Source organism: Cuculus canorus, chromosome 1, assembly GCF_017976375.1.
Source record: "Cuculus canorus isolate bCucCan1 chromosome 1, bCucCan1.pri, whole genome shotgun sequence".
Lineage (NCBI taxonomy): Eukaryota > Metazoa > Chordata > Aves > Cuculiformes > Cuculidae > Cuculus > Cuculus canorus.
Window position 1 is genome coordinate 77,770,243 of NC_071401.1, and position 14,913 is coordinate 77,785,155.

Below are 14,913 nucleotides of genomic sequence, written 5' to 3' on the forward strand. Positions count from 1 at the left end.
CTAGCCAGACTTCTCCTAGTCTGTAGCACTGCATAGGATTATGCCCCAAGTGCAGGACCCGGAATGAGAAAATGAAAATATTTTGCTCCTGTTGCAATTTTATTCACCTCAAGCCCCATTATGCAGAAGGCACTGCAATCCCCATCCATCACTGGCAGACTGGCAAAGGGACAAATGTTACCTAATGTAGTAAGAAGGAGCTGGTAAGACACTGTCTGGTAGAGAATTGCAGGTAACATTGCTCGGCAGTTAGCAGCATGACGCTGCTGTTTATACTCAAGCAGCCTTAACAAGACACTTTTATACAGTGAGCGCATGTATTTGCTGTTTGACTAACAGTTTGGTAACTCAGTTACAAAGATTCTAGACTTACAGTTGAGAATATAAGCAACTAGACAACTTTGGATCTTTGTGGAAAGGAGGATTATTCTGACTAGAGCTACATATTGGTCTTCATAAAGCAATGAAATTCAAGAACAGCTTCTTTATAGGCCTTGCATTGCCGTGATGTGAATAAAGGAGAAAGTGGAATGAGTTTTGTGCATGTGAAAGCTTTGCAGATGGGCAGACATAGAGAAAGGGAGGCTTTTCATTCTCAAAGCCTTTACTACAGAGGCATCTGAAATAGTTATCTCCTGTATGACAGCCTGCCAGTGCACCTCAACGCTGATCTGGAGGGACCACATCTATCAGAGGAAGTGAGTGTAATTCAGCCTGCAGACACACTTGCTTCTTGGCCCCTTACAGAGACTTCCAACATGGGTTCCAATTAGTGCCAGCTGCAGACTGTGACAATTTTAAAGATTGACTTTCACACCATGCCAGACCTTTAAAAGGAAGAACATTTATATAAAACGCAATTTGCTTTGACAGTAATATTGTGTATGCTATTATTGAAGTTATTTATGTTCGAATTGGGGTATCTTTTCTCTCAGCTGTGTTTCTGCCGCTGTTTGATCCTGCAGTGCAGTAATAATCCCATGCTTATATCTTTTATACTTTATGTGGCAGTGGTCATTTCAAGCATCCATTACTTGAACAGTTTTTAAAGCTCAGACATTTGAACAGGAATCCTGTAAAATTCCCAGATTCTTGTGCAGATTTCTTCTGCTGTTGCAAGTCCTCACATACTTACTGATAGGCTTAAATTTTAAGGACCTTGTGAAGCAGTAGGGCTATTCAAATGAAATTGTGGGGTTCAGGAGCTGGCAAGTTGAAGTTGCTTGGATGTCAGGAGTATTTCACTGTATTGACAGCACAGCTAAAGGCAATACCATTAACAGTGGTGGAACAAGCAGCCACTAGCTTTCCAAATGTGTGATCCCTCTGCTTCTGATACCAGGGGTTCCAATGCACCCTCGCGATCTCCAAAACTAAAATCTGAACACTATGATCTTTGCGTTCTGTCCTCTGTCATCCCAGGAAAAAACATTATCTAACCTGATGTTCCCATTGATCTCTTAGGTTGTTCTTCATGTGTCCACTCTCAGAGCAAGATCTTGTCCTCATGTCCTATCTCTATCCATAGATCATGGAACCTTAATCCTCCACTTCTAACAGGGACCCCACACCTCACCTTTGTGGTGGTATACCTTTTCATGACCCTCTTGCCACATTTCTTGCCTGCTGTGCTTCTGCAACTGTCTTCAGAGATGGAGTTCGGGAAGTAAAGCTATACGTGGCATAACCTGCGTAGTATGATGGCAGGATAGCCCATATCTATCTGTGTACAAAATCTTCAGAGAGTCTTCTTGGAGGTCAGTGCAGCCAGCTGGACAGGCAGAGACCAAAATCCCACTACCACCCTTCAAGCAATTCTTGTGTCATATATTTGTAGTCTCTTGAGAATGTATACTTCTCTCTGTTCTCCTAAACATTATCTGGAAAGTATCCTCCTCTTAGGCTTGGTGAGGTCAGATTTCTCCCCTGCTGCTAAACCAGCATTCATTTATGGGGAGATGTAATCAGGAGGCCAGAAGAAATCTGCCCACAGTAGCACAGCTTGTAGTCTAGTTTAATCATCTGTACTTCTCATTTAGAAGCTACTGAGTCATGGAAATGTTGCCTGTAGTTCTGTGTGCTGCAGTGTTGCCTCTGGAAACAGAGGATGAAGAGCCACACACACCATGGCTCTTGCTGGAGGAGTTCTTCAATGCAGAGGAGCTGGACAGCTTAGGCCTTTAGCTTCTGTGTTTGTGTTTGCAGAGCACTGCTTCTCTTGTGACATAAGCAGCCTTGGGGAAAGGCATAATCTTCTTAATGCTTCTCCTGTCCCCTCATCACCCTGTCCATCTATGTTGTTTCATAGGTGTCAATGAATACTGAGTTTGTTCATGAACTTATCAAGGGCCTGTGGAGGCCTGTGTAAAAACAGCAAAGGATGAGTCAACACTGGGTTAAGATGGGTCTACTCTGTCCCACCAAAGTCTCTCCAGAAGATGTCTCCAGCCCTGGAAATAAATCTAGGCAGATCTTTGGGGCAAGCTGTTCTTTTCCATAGGAACTATTGCTTATAACAAAAGTCTGAAAAAGTGAAATATGAAGCTTCCCTAGGTGAAGATAACTACTGTAGAACAGGTTTTGTGTAAAAATGTATATACAACTCAAATAAAAATGATCCTTTTAAAATAATTTGCAATGTACTACAATAGAGTGACTCTTTGTTTGTTATTACTACCTTAATCTTCATAATAAAAAAGACATTCAAGTGCTGAATTATTTTTCTCTAGCCTAGATGCTAGATTTTGAAGAGGAGTTCCACTTTCTTTACCATTGAATAGGTCATTTGAGGTAACTCATTATATTTTGTAATTAGTTTTTGACTTGCTGATTTCTGTTTCCTTACTGCAAAAACATAGTGTGAAGCATTCTGCAAATCATGGCATCACACTCCATAAATGTGAAGTTCAGCTCTTTCTCATCAATAGTGAGACCCAAAGAGAAACAGGGGATCCAGAAATAGCAGAGAACTAAGCATTTGAAAACAAGAGTTTCAGAAGCTGATGTTCAGCGTGAGTGAAACAGAGATAAGTTATGGTTAAGAGAAAGGTTTTTCTTAATTGCATTCCCTGTAAATAGTATTCCTTATATATTCCTTTATATGTCAATTCCTAATTCATTTGTCTCCACTGGGAGAGAAACCTAGTACTCCTCTAGTATGTGAAATTGCTAAAAGCTTTTAAATTAAACAATAATTTTGCATTCTCAGTTCTAAAGGGTGATTACAGTAAACATATTCTTTCTCTTTATTCATATGCTATATTTGCTGTAGGATGCATATAAAGAATAGAACCACTTATTCTGTATGTCTCAGGTACTGGGAAGTCCCCACACGTCCCTTGTCTGCCCCTGTATTTCTTCCTCACTGCCAGCTAGGAGGAAGCCGAAGAAAGACTAATTTACAGCCCCAAGTTCACAGACAAAGTCAATGTCTGGCATTGTAGCTGAATGTTAACGCCTTATGTAGCCGAAGATGAGTGATACTTAGTAATACAACTTTAACCTTTATAATACTCCTAATTTGATTCCCAAACCATCTATATTCTCTCCTTGTTACAGCTTAAGTAGCTGTAAGGACTAGGGAGAAGACAAATATAATCACCATGGGGAGCAGAGGGAAGGACAAAGAGAGGACTCACTGAAATGCCCATTGCAGCTTTCAGATTTTAGCCTTGTTCTCACCATTTGGTTCTAATGACAGGAAATGGAAGAAATATGATGATTTTTTTTATGGTGTTGGTGTTCATAGCTGTTGTCTAAGCTTGGAGTTGCAGATGTTAGGTCTTGAGTAATTCTATTAGGTTGTGGTTTAGTGAGTATGAAAGGTAATATCTGTAATATATACTGATTTGGATTTGGCTTTTTTTCTTGGGTTGTTTGGTTTTTTTTCCTTTATTTTAGCTGCATTCTTAAAGGAGGAAAGACATTTTGAGGGAAAGTAAGGTGGCAGTTGTTATTTCAACCTTTGCTACTAGCTTTCAGAAGTTGTTTAAAACAAGTACCTCGTGTTTGACTGTGGTGACATACCTAGTTTATGTACTCTAAACTGTTTAAATGATCTACTGTCACACGTGGGCATACGTATGTACAAATACATTTCAGTTATAAAACTTACAGATCACAGTACACAGTGATTCCATTGTCTTTCCATTCTTGTTATGTATACAACACATGCTGCAATTGACAGTTTCCAGCGCTGTGCGAGTCATCATTTAGATATACAGAATTTACTAACAGTATTGGAAGTAGAAAGGGATGCGCTATGGTATGGAGTTTTGCCATCATGAGTTGAGGTTTTAAAGTGAGCAGTAGAATCGTGACTGAGTACCGCAGATCAAAAAGTTGCTGACTAAATATTTATTTATTTTGTAACTGTGTTGTGTTTTGTGTGTGGCATGTGTTTTGTAGCAAATGTTTTCTGTAAGGATAAGGTGGCTGTATATAGTGCTTAACACTTGCTTTGTGAGTGTAACATACTTGGGTCCAGATACTCCAAATGGCCTTATTGTAGCCTCAAATGTTGAATGAATAGTGCAAGGTCTAGCATCATTCCAGTGCAAGTGATTATCCTGTAAGAAAGTCTTGTCCCCAAAATAAATCTTAGCACTGATGATCTTTTGGTTTAAAGAAGATCTTGGTAGTCTGGGATGAGTCTCACGTACACTGGCACTTTGGTTTAATCCAAGAATAATGAAGAACTGAAAAACATTTTCAGGAAAAGCTGATTTTTCTTTTTTAAAGGCCATTGTCTAAGGTAGCTGAACTGCAGGAGGCAGTTGTAATCATGTCTTTCATGAGAAACATAAATTAGTGGGTTGGAAGTAGTTGAGTCGGTCAGTTGGGCATGGAGGAGTTATCCCAGGACTGCAGTTCATCCCATACCTAACACCTCTCTGAGCTTTGCTGTCTACTCGCATGCCTACATTAATAAATCAGTGACAAATTTGATAGATATGGATACCATAGACGTGACTTTGAGATTCCTGAAATAAATTACATTTCTTATCATGCATTTTCAAATTCCTCAAAATGTGGTAAGTAGAATGGTAAAAAGGTAGAGGGAATCTTGTTGTTAGGCAAAGCAGGATGGAGGTGCCTTTTTTAAAAAACTGTAGGCTATAAACTCTTCAATAATAACAGTGGAGAAAAATAAAGAATAATTGTGGAAATTTCCAGAACTGTAGCTTACAGACCTTGAAAATTAACTGTAAATTTTCAGAAATATGACCACCGTAAATAAAGGGTATTTAACTTTGGAAAATGTTTTAATACAATGAAAAATAATTGTAGGAAAATGCCTAAAGTAGTTATAATTATATCTAAAGGGAAAAACATTATGCTCTTTTGTGGCAGAATATTTAATTTTCACCACATGTAGCTCCTCATTAATTTTTTTTTAGCTTTCTAATTTAATTTTACTTCTGTGGTTACAAGCACAGACAATCAAAATGTTTAATCTCTCCTTTTTAAAAGTTTACCTATACACTTTCAGTGTAAAGACACAAATATCTAAGAAGAGGAGTAAACATTGAAGCTTAACAAATTTTTCTTTAGTTCGGGAATATTGGGTCAGACCTTGCCCCTTGTATGACTGATGGCTTTGACAGAAGCAGAGTTTGTTCTCCCAGTTGCCCTTCAGAGAGACATGTGTTTGCTTCATCGAGTACAGCGTGACTTACCAGACCACTTTTCTGACCGTGCCTTCAGTCTCTCCTCTATTTTCTTTACTTTTTGGCTTTTTAAGTTGTGTTTCAGTGGTGTGAATATGCATATAAGGTGGCATTGTATAAAATAATACAGTGTGATTTATTTTAGTTAGTTCTGCTGAACAGGTCAGACAAGCCAAATCAGTTGCACTTCAGTTAGCCAGACAATAAATCACATGAATAAACAATTAATTGTGTTTAAATGTAGTAAAACTAACTGAAAATTAACTCCATCTCAGCAAAATGGCAACTGACCTTTTCTTAGGTAATATTGCCCTCAGCAGCCATCTGACCGACAATGTATTATAATATAGTAGGTATTGGCTACTCTTCCTTTTTGTATTTGGCTACTCTTCCTTTTTCTTAGTCTTTACCCTTAATTTTCCCAAGTTATCCACGAGCCCCAACTGCCCACCAATAGTCAAAATATATATTTGTCATTTGTCTAGAACACTTGATCATATAAAGATTCCTAATAATTTTTTCTCTTTAACCTGTAATCCGCTGGGGTTTTTTTAGAGCTGTTTCTATGTTCTCCATGTACTAGTTACATCCTAAATAAGAGCTGTTTCATTTTAAAGAAGAATCTTTCCTTAGCAATCTTGTAAAAACCCTAAAAATTCTAACTGGGGTATTCATCAAATATTTATCTTTTCCCACCCATTTAAAAAAGATGAGCTAGAGAAGAAGTGTGGGCTCAATTTTGTCCTCATTTTTGGAAACACTGCTGTCTTCAGATAAATTCGATGTTAGGTGCACAAGAGCTAGATGATATAAAAAGTGACTTCCATTTGTAAAGTAGACAAAAGAAATGTGTAGTCTATAGAAGTTGAACTGATAGGTTAAATCAAATGTTATTCCATTCTTGCTGGAGAAAACAGTTATTACAGTATGCAGGTCTCTCTGTTGAAGCAAATATTTCATGATATAAACTGTAAAGTTAAGTCATTTCAATTTATTACATTGGAAAAAACATTTATTAATATCCATTGTTATTTTGGCATATTACTTATCTCTGTAGTTCCCTGCTATGTGATTTTAATAACCAGTTTTCTCCATGAAAAAGAAAAGCTGGTTATCTGTAGTGTATGAAAGTACGAATCTTTACTTAGTTTTACTTTTTTTTTTCTTTTTATAGAAGCTGCAAAGAATCAATCCTCCTCACTGTTGTTCAGCCTTACCCTGTAAGTATCTGCGGTGTTTCTGAATTAGTTTCCTAGCAACACAGCAGCTATTTTTTCTGCCTATATTCTGTCTGTGCTTCTACCTTATCTGTGCAATAAAAAAAAGATAAGTGAGATAAGGGCTATGTCTCTTAAAGATGATGTTTAAGACTACATTACTGTGTGCTGTGCTTCAAAGATTGCATTAGCAAGTTAAATAATAGCAACGTCTTTAAACTTGTACCAGGAAGAACGGGTAGAGCAGGACACTGAGCTCTGCTTCAGTTGCGGATATGTTGCAGCTACAGGGTTTTTCTTAATTCTGTCTCAGTCCCAGAGAGTTACACTGCCATAGTAAAGCAGCTGTACCTTATGCAAGAGAGGGCTCTGTCTGCACCTCCAGTGCAGGGCTCGTGGAGGTGAGGGAAGAGAAGAAACAGAAAGGTGATTGCGTGAGGGTGGCTTGAAGGGCTGGGGAGAAACTGCAGCCCACCTCAGAGCTAAGTTCTTTGTGGAAGCAGGTTCATGACCTGTCTGCTCAAACCCGTCCATGAAGAGGGACAGGTGAAAATGGAGAGAAGCCAAGCCAGGGGAGGAAGCACTACCCTCTCTTCCCATACATCCATATACAGCCACACGCACCTTGCAGGCTTGTGAGCGGCCTCAGCCTTGTGTCAGGAGTGATTTCAGATTCAACAGGTCCATTCACCTCCCTGTTGGCTAGCCTGATACACAACAGTTGTGATTAACAAGGCATAGATAATTGCATGCTCTTCACACAAGAATAAGAGATGAGATAGATTTGACACAATGATATGAAAACAAGTTTATCTGCTGAAGCTGCCAAAATATATACCTTGCAAGTGCAACTTCATCAGTGATATATGACATCATTACTACTCACGGGCCTTTCTGGCTAGTTCAGAGGTGGCAATGTAGTTATGCTGCTTCTGTACCCTTTTCCAGAAGCAGTCTGCAGAGCAGCTAAATCATGGGGTAAAAACATACATTCCCCAGCAAAACCAGGCAGAGACTACTGTGTTGCAGTTAAGACCACTGCCAGGAAGGTGAGCAGGGATCTGGTTGACATTAGCCTTCTAAAATGAAAATGCAGGCATGGTCTGACCAAATAAAAATACCTAACTGCCTTTAAAGCCTGCTGGATTACAGTCAGTGGTTTTGATCACGAGGAATATATTAGGGAAAAGAAATCCTCACCCACTTGCCTTTTCTATGCAGATTTCCTTATTTTATCCGTTGACAGGCTTCATTCTTTTCTTTAAATGTCAGGTGAAGAAAGGGCATGTGCTTTAGTTCAGGTATGCGTAGCCCTTAAAAGTGGGCTGCAAAGTGTAGTACTACGTCTGTGAGGTTTTGTGGCCTGTTTATCACTCTGCTGCTGTTATGAGGGCAAGCCTGTATGTACTGAACATAAAGGAGGATGAAATCCAAATGCACTGTGCACTCCATGTTCAGTGGGTGACCTTACAGCACAAGTGTGATCCTTCTCCGGACTTGGTACTGGAGAAGATGGAAAGTCATGACCTGGTATGTTTCCAGCTCTTATGGTCCAAGCCCTGTCTGACAAGGCAGAATCTGCTCCTCTCATTACACAGCACCAAAGGCTAAGGAATAACTGACCTCTAGATGTAACCAAGCTAGGAATGGCACTGGAACTGTCCTGTTTGCCATTTGGACTGATGTGCCCATCTTATACATGCATTTACATTGCCCCGCTCTGGTATGTCTGTCAGAGTCCCGGAGTCCCCCAGCCCTACCACTGCAGACAAAGCATACGTGTTCCTGGGGGTGATGGATATTTTGTCTCACATAGGCATGAAGATTGTCTCCCAAAGAGTTCCCACAGACCAGTCAGAAGATGCAGTTGATCTATACATACCAGTGCTAGCTTGAATTGACTTGTTTTTATACTAACGTCAAAATGCTTAGTTGGGAGAGCCTCAGGTGCAGGACTGTTGCACCCTGCAGATCTCCTCTGGTTTGTGCACTCTTATTGTACCTCCCTACTTGTCCAGATAAGGGTCTTATCTCATAGCATCCTTCCATTACCACTTTCAAGCCTCATTTTTCCTGCAGTGGAAATGAAGGTGTGCATAGGGTTGAGGAGCAGTTAGGATGCTGCCAGTGTGGGCAGTCAAGTTTGAGCCTTGAAACAGTGCAGAGTCTCTCAGTTTATGCAAGCTCTGAGCTCTGAAGTCTCCTGGGGACTCCTGAGTTGCCTTGAACATCTGGCCCGTGCTGGCTCTCATACTGCTGCAGTGTTACCATGAATAGTGCCTGAGCCTGTTAGGTGACATCCCTCTCAGCTCTGCCAGCCTGAGTGTTGCTGAGCTCTAGCTGTGTACCTGTCCTTGTATTTTGTGCAGGGGGTCCTGTGGCAAATACATTTTGTCTTACATTATGGAAACAACATTAATGTCTTCAAAAATTATGACCCACATATGTTTTCCGCTTTTCTTTAGTTTTGCCTCCCCCATTTTTCCTTTTACTATTTTGCCAATAAAACTGGAAAGATGAAGTAAAAATCAGGCAAAGGAAAAGTAAGATCTTTAAATAAAGATTGGAATTCTTCCACATTCTTGGCAGAAATACTTATTTACAAACATTTAATCGATCTCTTTTCTTAATGGTGAACCTTTTCCTTTCTGTCATTGCATGGAAAATATCTGCCAAGATGGATTACAGGAGTGCTGTTTCTTAATTGTTTTTAGTTATGCTATTTAGAGTGTGTTTTCTTTTCATGCTTTCATATAACTGCCTTTATGATTGCAGGTGAAAGCAAACGTAATCTAGAATTATAGTACTCTGTAGTTCACTTAGTACTTTTTGAAAGCTTTTGCAGATTATTTCTGCTTAAGTGCATTCAGTTTTGTTTAATGCTTAAGCTCATTAAAATTTTATTTTAATTATGACCAAACCAAACCATTAGGCTATCTTTTTCTTTCCATCAGTCTACAAATCTCTGCTGGGTTCATATTACTGCTGCTTATAAGGAGGTCACTGAACAACTAAATCAGTTGGAGGAGTTTAAAGTTTTGATTTCTGGAAGTATAGCATTTGATTATCATTTCTGACCATTTTATTCTGTAAATGGACTATTGTTCTGATTATTGCCTTATTAAGTTTTAATCATTACTCAAATAACTTGCCTGTTTTGATATCTGTTAAGATTTTATGTGTAGAGATCATTTGATAGGTTACTTTCATGATTAATCTCTTAAACTCCTTGGAGGTAGTCCAGGTCCAGATGAGATTTATGACAGTTTTGCTATGCATAAGTTCTGCAAGGGGAAAAGGATGAGATCTTTTTCTGTTTTGGAAGAGATATTTCTTGTTATAATACAGTTACAAGTCTGAGACACAACGTTTGCAGAAAAACCATGATAAATAACATTTATGTTTTTTAATGACTGTGGCAACAATCTCAGAGACTCTCTCAGTATTTTTCATGCTGCTTTGCCTTCTGGAGTCATGGAACAGTAGCAACTACCATATCTAGACTTGTGGTTGTAAAGAAGGGCATAAAAAGGAAACAGGTTTGTCACAAAGGCTTCAAAATCTAGATGAAAAAGACTACCAAGGTATAGTTTTAGAAATCATTTGGAGGTCACACATTGTGAACATTTTAAACAAGGTGATTTTTGACTGCTTGAAATTGTGAAGTTGGTGTAGAAGTGATGGCTTCTTTTTCTTTGAATGTGTACATTTTTTACAGCTAAGCTGAGGATCTTTTTTGCAGTGTGACTTCCACAGCTTTTTGGTATGATTAGTTCCATACATGGCTTTAATCCCACACAGGAGAGGATCATGGTGTGGTTAATGACAAAATTGCCATCACTGCATTGACTTCTGGAAGTGCTGTCTGGTCCATGGCCATTATCCAACCACTCTTAGCTATTTGAAGCATCCTCCTGTCATGTCAGACTTGTGCTGCACAGCCTTTCTTCTTCCATCTGTGTGTGGTGCAAATCCCAATGAGCACTGCTGCTCTTGACCATTGTTCGTAGTGGCCTCTTCTTAGGCTATATGGATTTTCCTGGACTGTAGTTATATGAAATACATGATCTTCTCAACAGTGAAGATTCAGAAGATTCAGCATGAACTTCCATGATAATTGTTTCAGCAGTGTGGAAAACAGCCCTTCTACCCTTCACCCTGTCTACTGTCTTCTCCTTTTAGTTCTGCCTTCCCTTCCCCTCCAACCCAATTGCTATTAGGGTTCTTTTCCCTCCTCACTAGCCCTTTATCTCATCTCAGGTGTTTTATCATTCATATGGTTCTTTGTTTGTTTGTTTTGGCCTGGGTTTGTATGAAGTGAAGGTTTCTTTCGTTCCCAAAGGTCCTCAACCTTGCAGAGTTGTAGGGCTAAAAGTAGCATAAAATAGCTGACTTTTTTTGTACTTTCCTGCACTTGATTAAGAGCAGTCACCTGTGTGTGAGAGATAATCATTAATATAAAGGAATAATCCATGAAAGTAAGGGGCTGAGCTTTGGAGAGGCAGAATCCCAAAAGCCACTGGAGGGGATATTATGGAGGACCTCTACATTTAGTAAATGCAGAGATGGCCCATCTAGTCATGAGATGAGCTGCGATGTCTGCATATTCCATGAAGTCTGAAGCTGACCTGTTTTTTGGCACAATTGCAATAAACGAGGCTGTCATTTACTGTAGATGGAATGGATCGGATATTCTTAATGCATGCATTCAAGTGAGGTTTAGCTATTTCCCCACCTTACCAGTATGTTACACATGTTGGGATTGATGATCCGACCATCTTAAAATAGTAAACTATAAATAATGTAAACAGTAAAATGTAATTGTCTATGATAGATCACCAACTTTTAGGAGAGAACCCAAATCTGACCACTATTTCAGCAATTAAATTTGTGTCACGAGCTTTAACAAAGAAATAGTCCTGATAATGATCTGTCAGTGCCCTGTGGTTATAACAAATTGCTGCATGGTAAAACTCTGTGTTATTGGTTCCATGTCCCTACCTGCTCTTATACAATGCTCTTGTGAGACGGTATATTTTTTTCAGCCTTGCTCACAGCTATGAATGACAGTATTTAGTTTGCCTTTGTGCATTATGTACTGTTGCACTTAATAAATTTAATTCTTCCTCTTATTCGCGTTTTATTTGCTTGCTAAATTTTGTCTCATATGATCACCTTTAGGGATGGACCAAAAAGTCAACACATTCTTGCAGTCATACAATTTTTCCATATTTGCTAACAAACATAGTATTTCATATTAAGCTAATGACTAGTTTTAAATAACAAGCATAAATTGATAGCATATATACAATCTGTGGCTATTTAAAACTACAGTATTTCTGTCCAGTTTTGACACTGTCGCAGAGCAGGTCTTCTTTTTCACCTTGTGACTGTCCCATACTTCTGTCTTGTTTCATTTCTTTGCGGTGGCTCAGTAGTACACTATGCTCTTCTAAATGCTAAACCTTTCTTTTTTTGAGCATGAGTAAAGGTTTTGTTGTCGTAGCACCTCTACCAGCAAAAGCACTCAAAGGGGCTTTTGCAGCAAATAAACACCATTTCCCGTTAATCTCCCCTAAAATGTGATTTACCTCCAAAAGCAGACAAAGTACTAGACATTCTTATTTTCATCAAAAAAACAGTTTCCCTCAAAACAAAGACTGTTGTTCCTAAGATCTGTTAAAAAATAGCTTGCTATAATGCTACTGACAAAATAAGATCTAATTTTAAAAAGTCCAGAAAATGACAAAAATAACATTTTTCAGAAAGCCTCCTTGTATTACAGCAGTCTCTGGATGTTTTGACACTGCTGATGAGATGCCCATTGATTGCAGTCCTAGTAGGAAGGGTTCAAAGGAGGGTCTCAGTTTTCACTATGGTTTCCTCCAAACAAATCTGTATGCAATGCTTCATTACACTTGTTAGCAGTTTCTCCAGGTAGTGTTGAAATGATCTACTGAATTTTTACTGAATTCTGTGTAAACAAGTAAAAATTATTTAAAATCCTGATAAGTTTGAACTTTTACCAGGAAACAGGGCTTAGGTCATACAGAGTGAAGTTTGTGGGGTTTTGAAACATTTTGACTCCTTGTTAAAATGTGTCCTCTCATTTTGTAAAAGTCACTCTAATTAAGCTGGTTTATCTGTGACAATGCAAATACTTTATTTGCAGTGATAGATGTTCTGCATTAGTGTAAACATCTCCTGCTTAAGGTCATTAACTGAGCATAATGGCTTCCATTTGGCTAAAAGAGAGAGTATCAAATACAAATGAACCTGGCAGTCTGAGAATCATTACTTGATAGCATTCTTTGCCTACAAATGTGAAGACATTAAAATAGAATAGAGTAGCACATCATCTTGCTAATGCTTTGTTAGACAGGCAGGTTTCGACAGTCAAATCCAACTGTTTTCCTACCTCTTTGCCGCATTCTTTAGAAAAAGAGAAAATGTCAAGTGCCAAGTTGATGCAGAGGTAGAAACAAAGAGATTGTGCAATTAAATGCAAAAGCTGTACTATTACTCAAACCTTTAATCAGCATCGAACATCCCCCCAAATACCTGCCACAGCTGTTATAGTTTTTCTTACACCCTTGGTTTGTAGTTGGAAGCTTTTTAGAAAGCAATTGGCTCCCAGGCTTACCCAGAGTGTCTGGCAAGGGGCTGGAGTCCTAAGCACATTGCCACAGCAGAAGTGGGAGGGGCAGGGAAGGTGCATGTTATATGAGAAACCATGGTGAGATCCCCTGGATGTTCAATAATATAAATGAAACCCCACATACCAGATGGGTTCAGGGGAACTCGTATAAGTTCACACCTTTCACTTGCGTTAGACTCGTCTATTGCATTTTTGCAATAACGTAATTAAAGTGTTTATGCCCCCTTCCAGGGGCCTTGAGGTTGTAGAAGGAATAAAAGAGAGAGGTTGTAGAGAGCAACAGAGCCACATAGTGGTTCGCTGGATTTGCTGTATGGGTATAACCTTGTCAGAATCTTGAAGAAAATTTGGCAGTCTGCCTGTAAAGAAAGGCCAGACTGGTGACTCATCTGCAACAAGAGCAAACAGCTGTAAAAAGCCTCTTCCAGCGAGAAGAGTATGTGAAAGCCACTCTTTTCCCCTTGCCCTTCCAAAGTAGAGCCAATAACCAGTAGCTGTGCTTTCTCATGGCAGCAGCAATGGACAGGTTGCAGTTCATTACTTGGCTGCCATGCAGACTATTCCCCTTACACACTGCAGAAAGGAATTATGTGAAAGGGAGGGAAATTAGAAAAGGCATGTGTGGAATTATTATATTAATAGTGATCTTATTTTATACTGTGTGTTTTTAGGAATTCATCTCTAGAGTACAATGTGCAAGCATGCTTCTTCAGCATTTCCGTGTTGTTCATTCTTGCTTAAGAAGTGTTTTGGGTCCCCCACCCTGAGACATTAATATTTTTATCAAAAAATCCTTTTCTTCTTTCTTTCTTTTTGGTGGTAGTTTCAAATCTTCTGGGGGACCTTCTGCAGTTTTCCACACTGGCTTTGGAAGCTGAGCTTGGTTTGATCATGGGGTTGAATTTTCTGTCATTTACTACTATTACTGATTAAAAAGATGTATGGTCATAGCTTCTAGAGAAGAGATAAGAAAGAACAAACCGTAAAAGTGAAGAACTATTCATTTTTATTTCTTGATTCTATTTTGTGCTCCAGGAATTATCGGATGGCTCTGATATTTCCTGGGAGAATGTGGCATCTTTCATTCTTTGTTCACTGGTTGATACTGAGCGTATGGTGATAGTTAGCACTATTTGATGTGATAATAAATGAGTGGCATACAGAAGTGAGCTGGAGACTTTTTCCTGCTAGTTACTAGAAAGAAGGGTTCTCCATCACAAGAAAACAGCTTTTTAAGCAGTTTCAGCAGAGATCAGAGACAACAAGAGCACATGGCCTTCGACTACTCCATCACTCCTGTGGATTGTTAGTTGAGTCAAAGTTTGAGTAATGGTGACAAGAGTTCCTGTGTTTACAAGGACTTCTGCCT

At 39.1% G+C, this 14,913-nt stretch overlaps 1 protein-coding gene across 4 annotated transcripts in view; it reads left to right on the forward strand.

Moving 5' to 3' along the window:
- Window positions 1-14,913, forward strand: part of FRMPD4 (FERM and PDZ domain containing 4) — a 349,158-nt gene that overhangs the window by 309,417 nt on the left and 24,828 nt on the right. For all 4 annotated transcript variants that reach the window (XM_054078055.1, XM_054078031.1, XM_054078040.1 and 1 more), the window contains exon 5: window positions 6,844-6,889. In XM_054078055.1, the coding sequence (XP_053934030.1) occupies window positions 6,844-6,889 (46 nt within the window). The remainder of the gene's footprint in view (window positions 1-6,843; window positions 6,890-14,913) is intronic.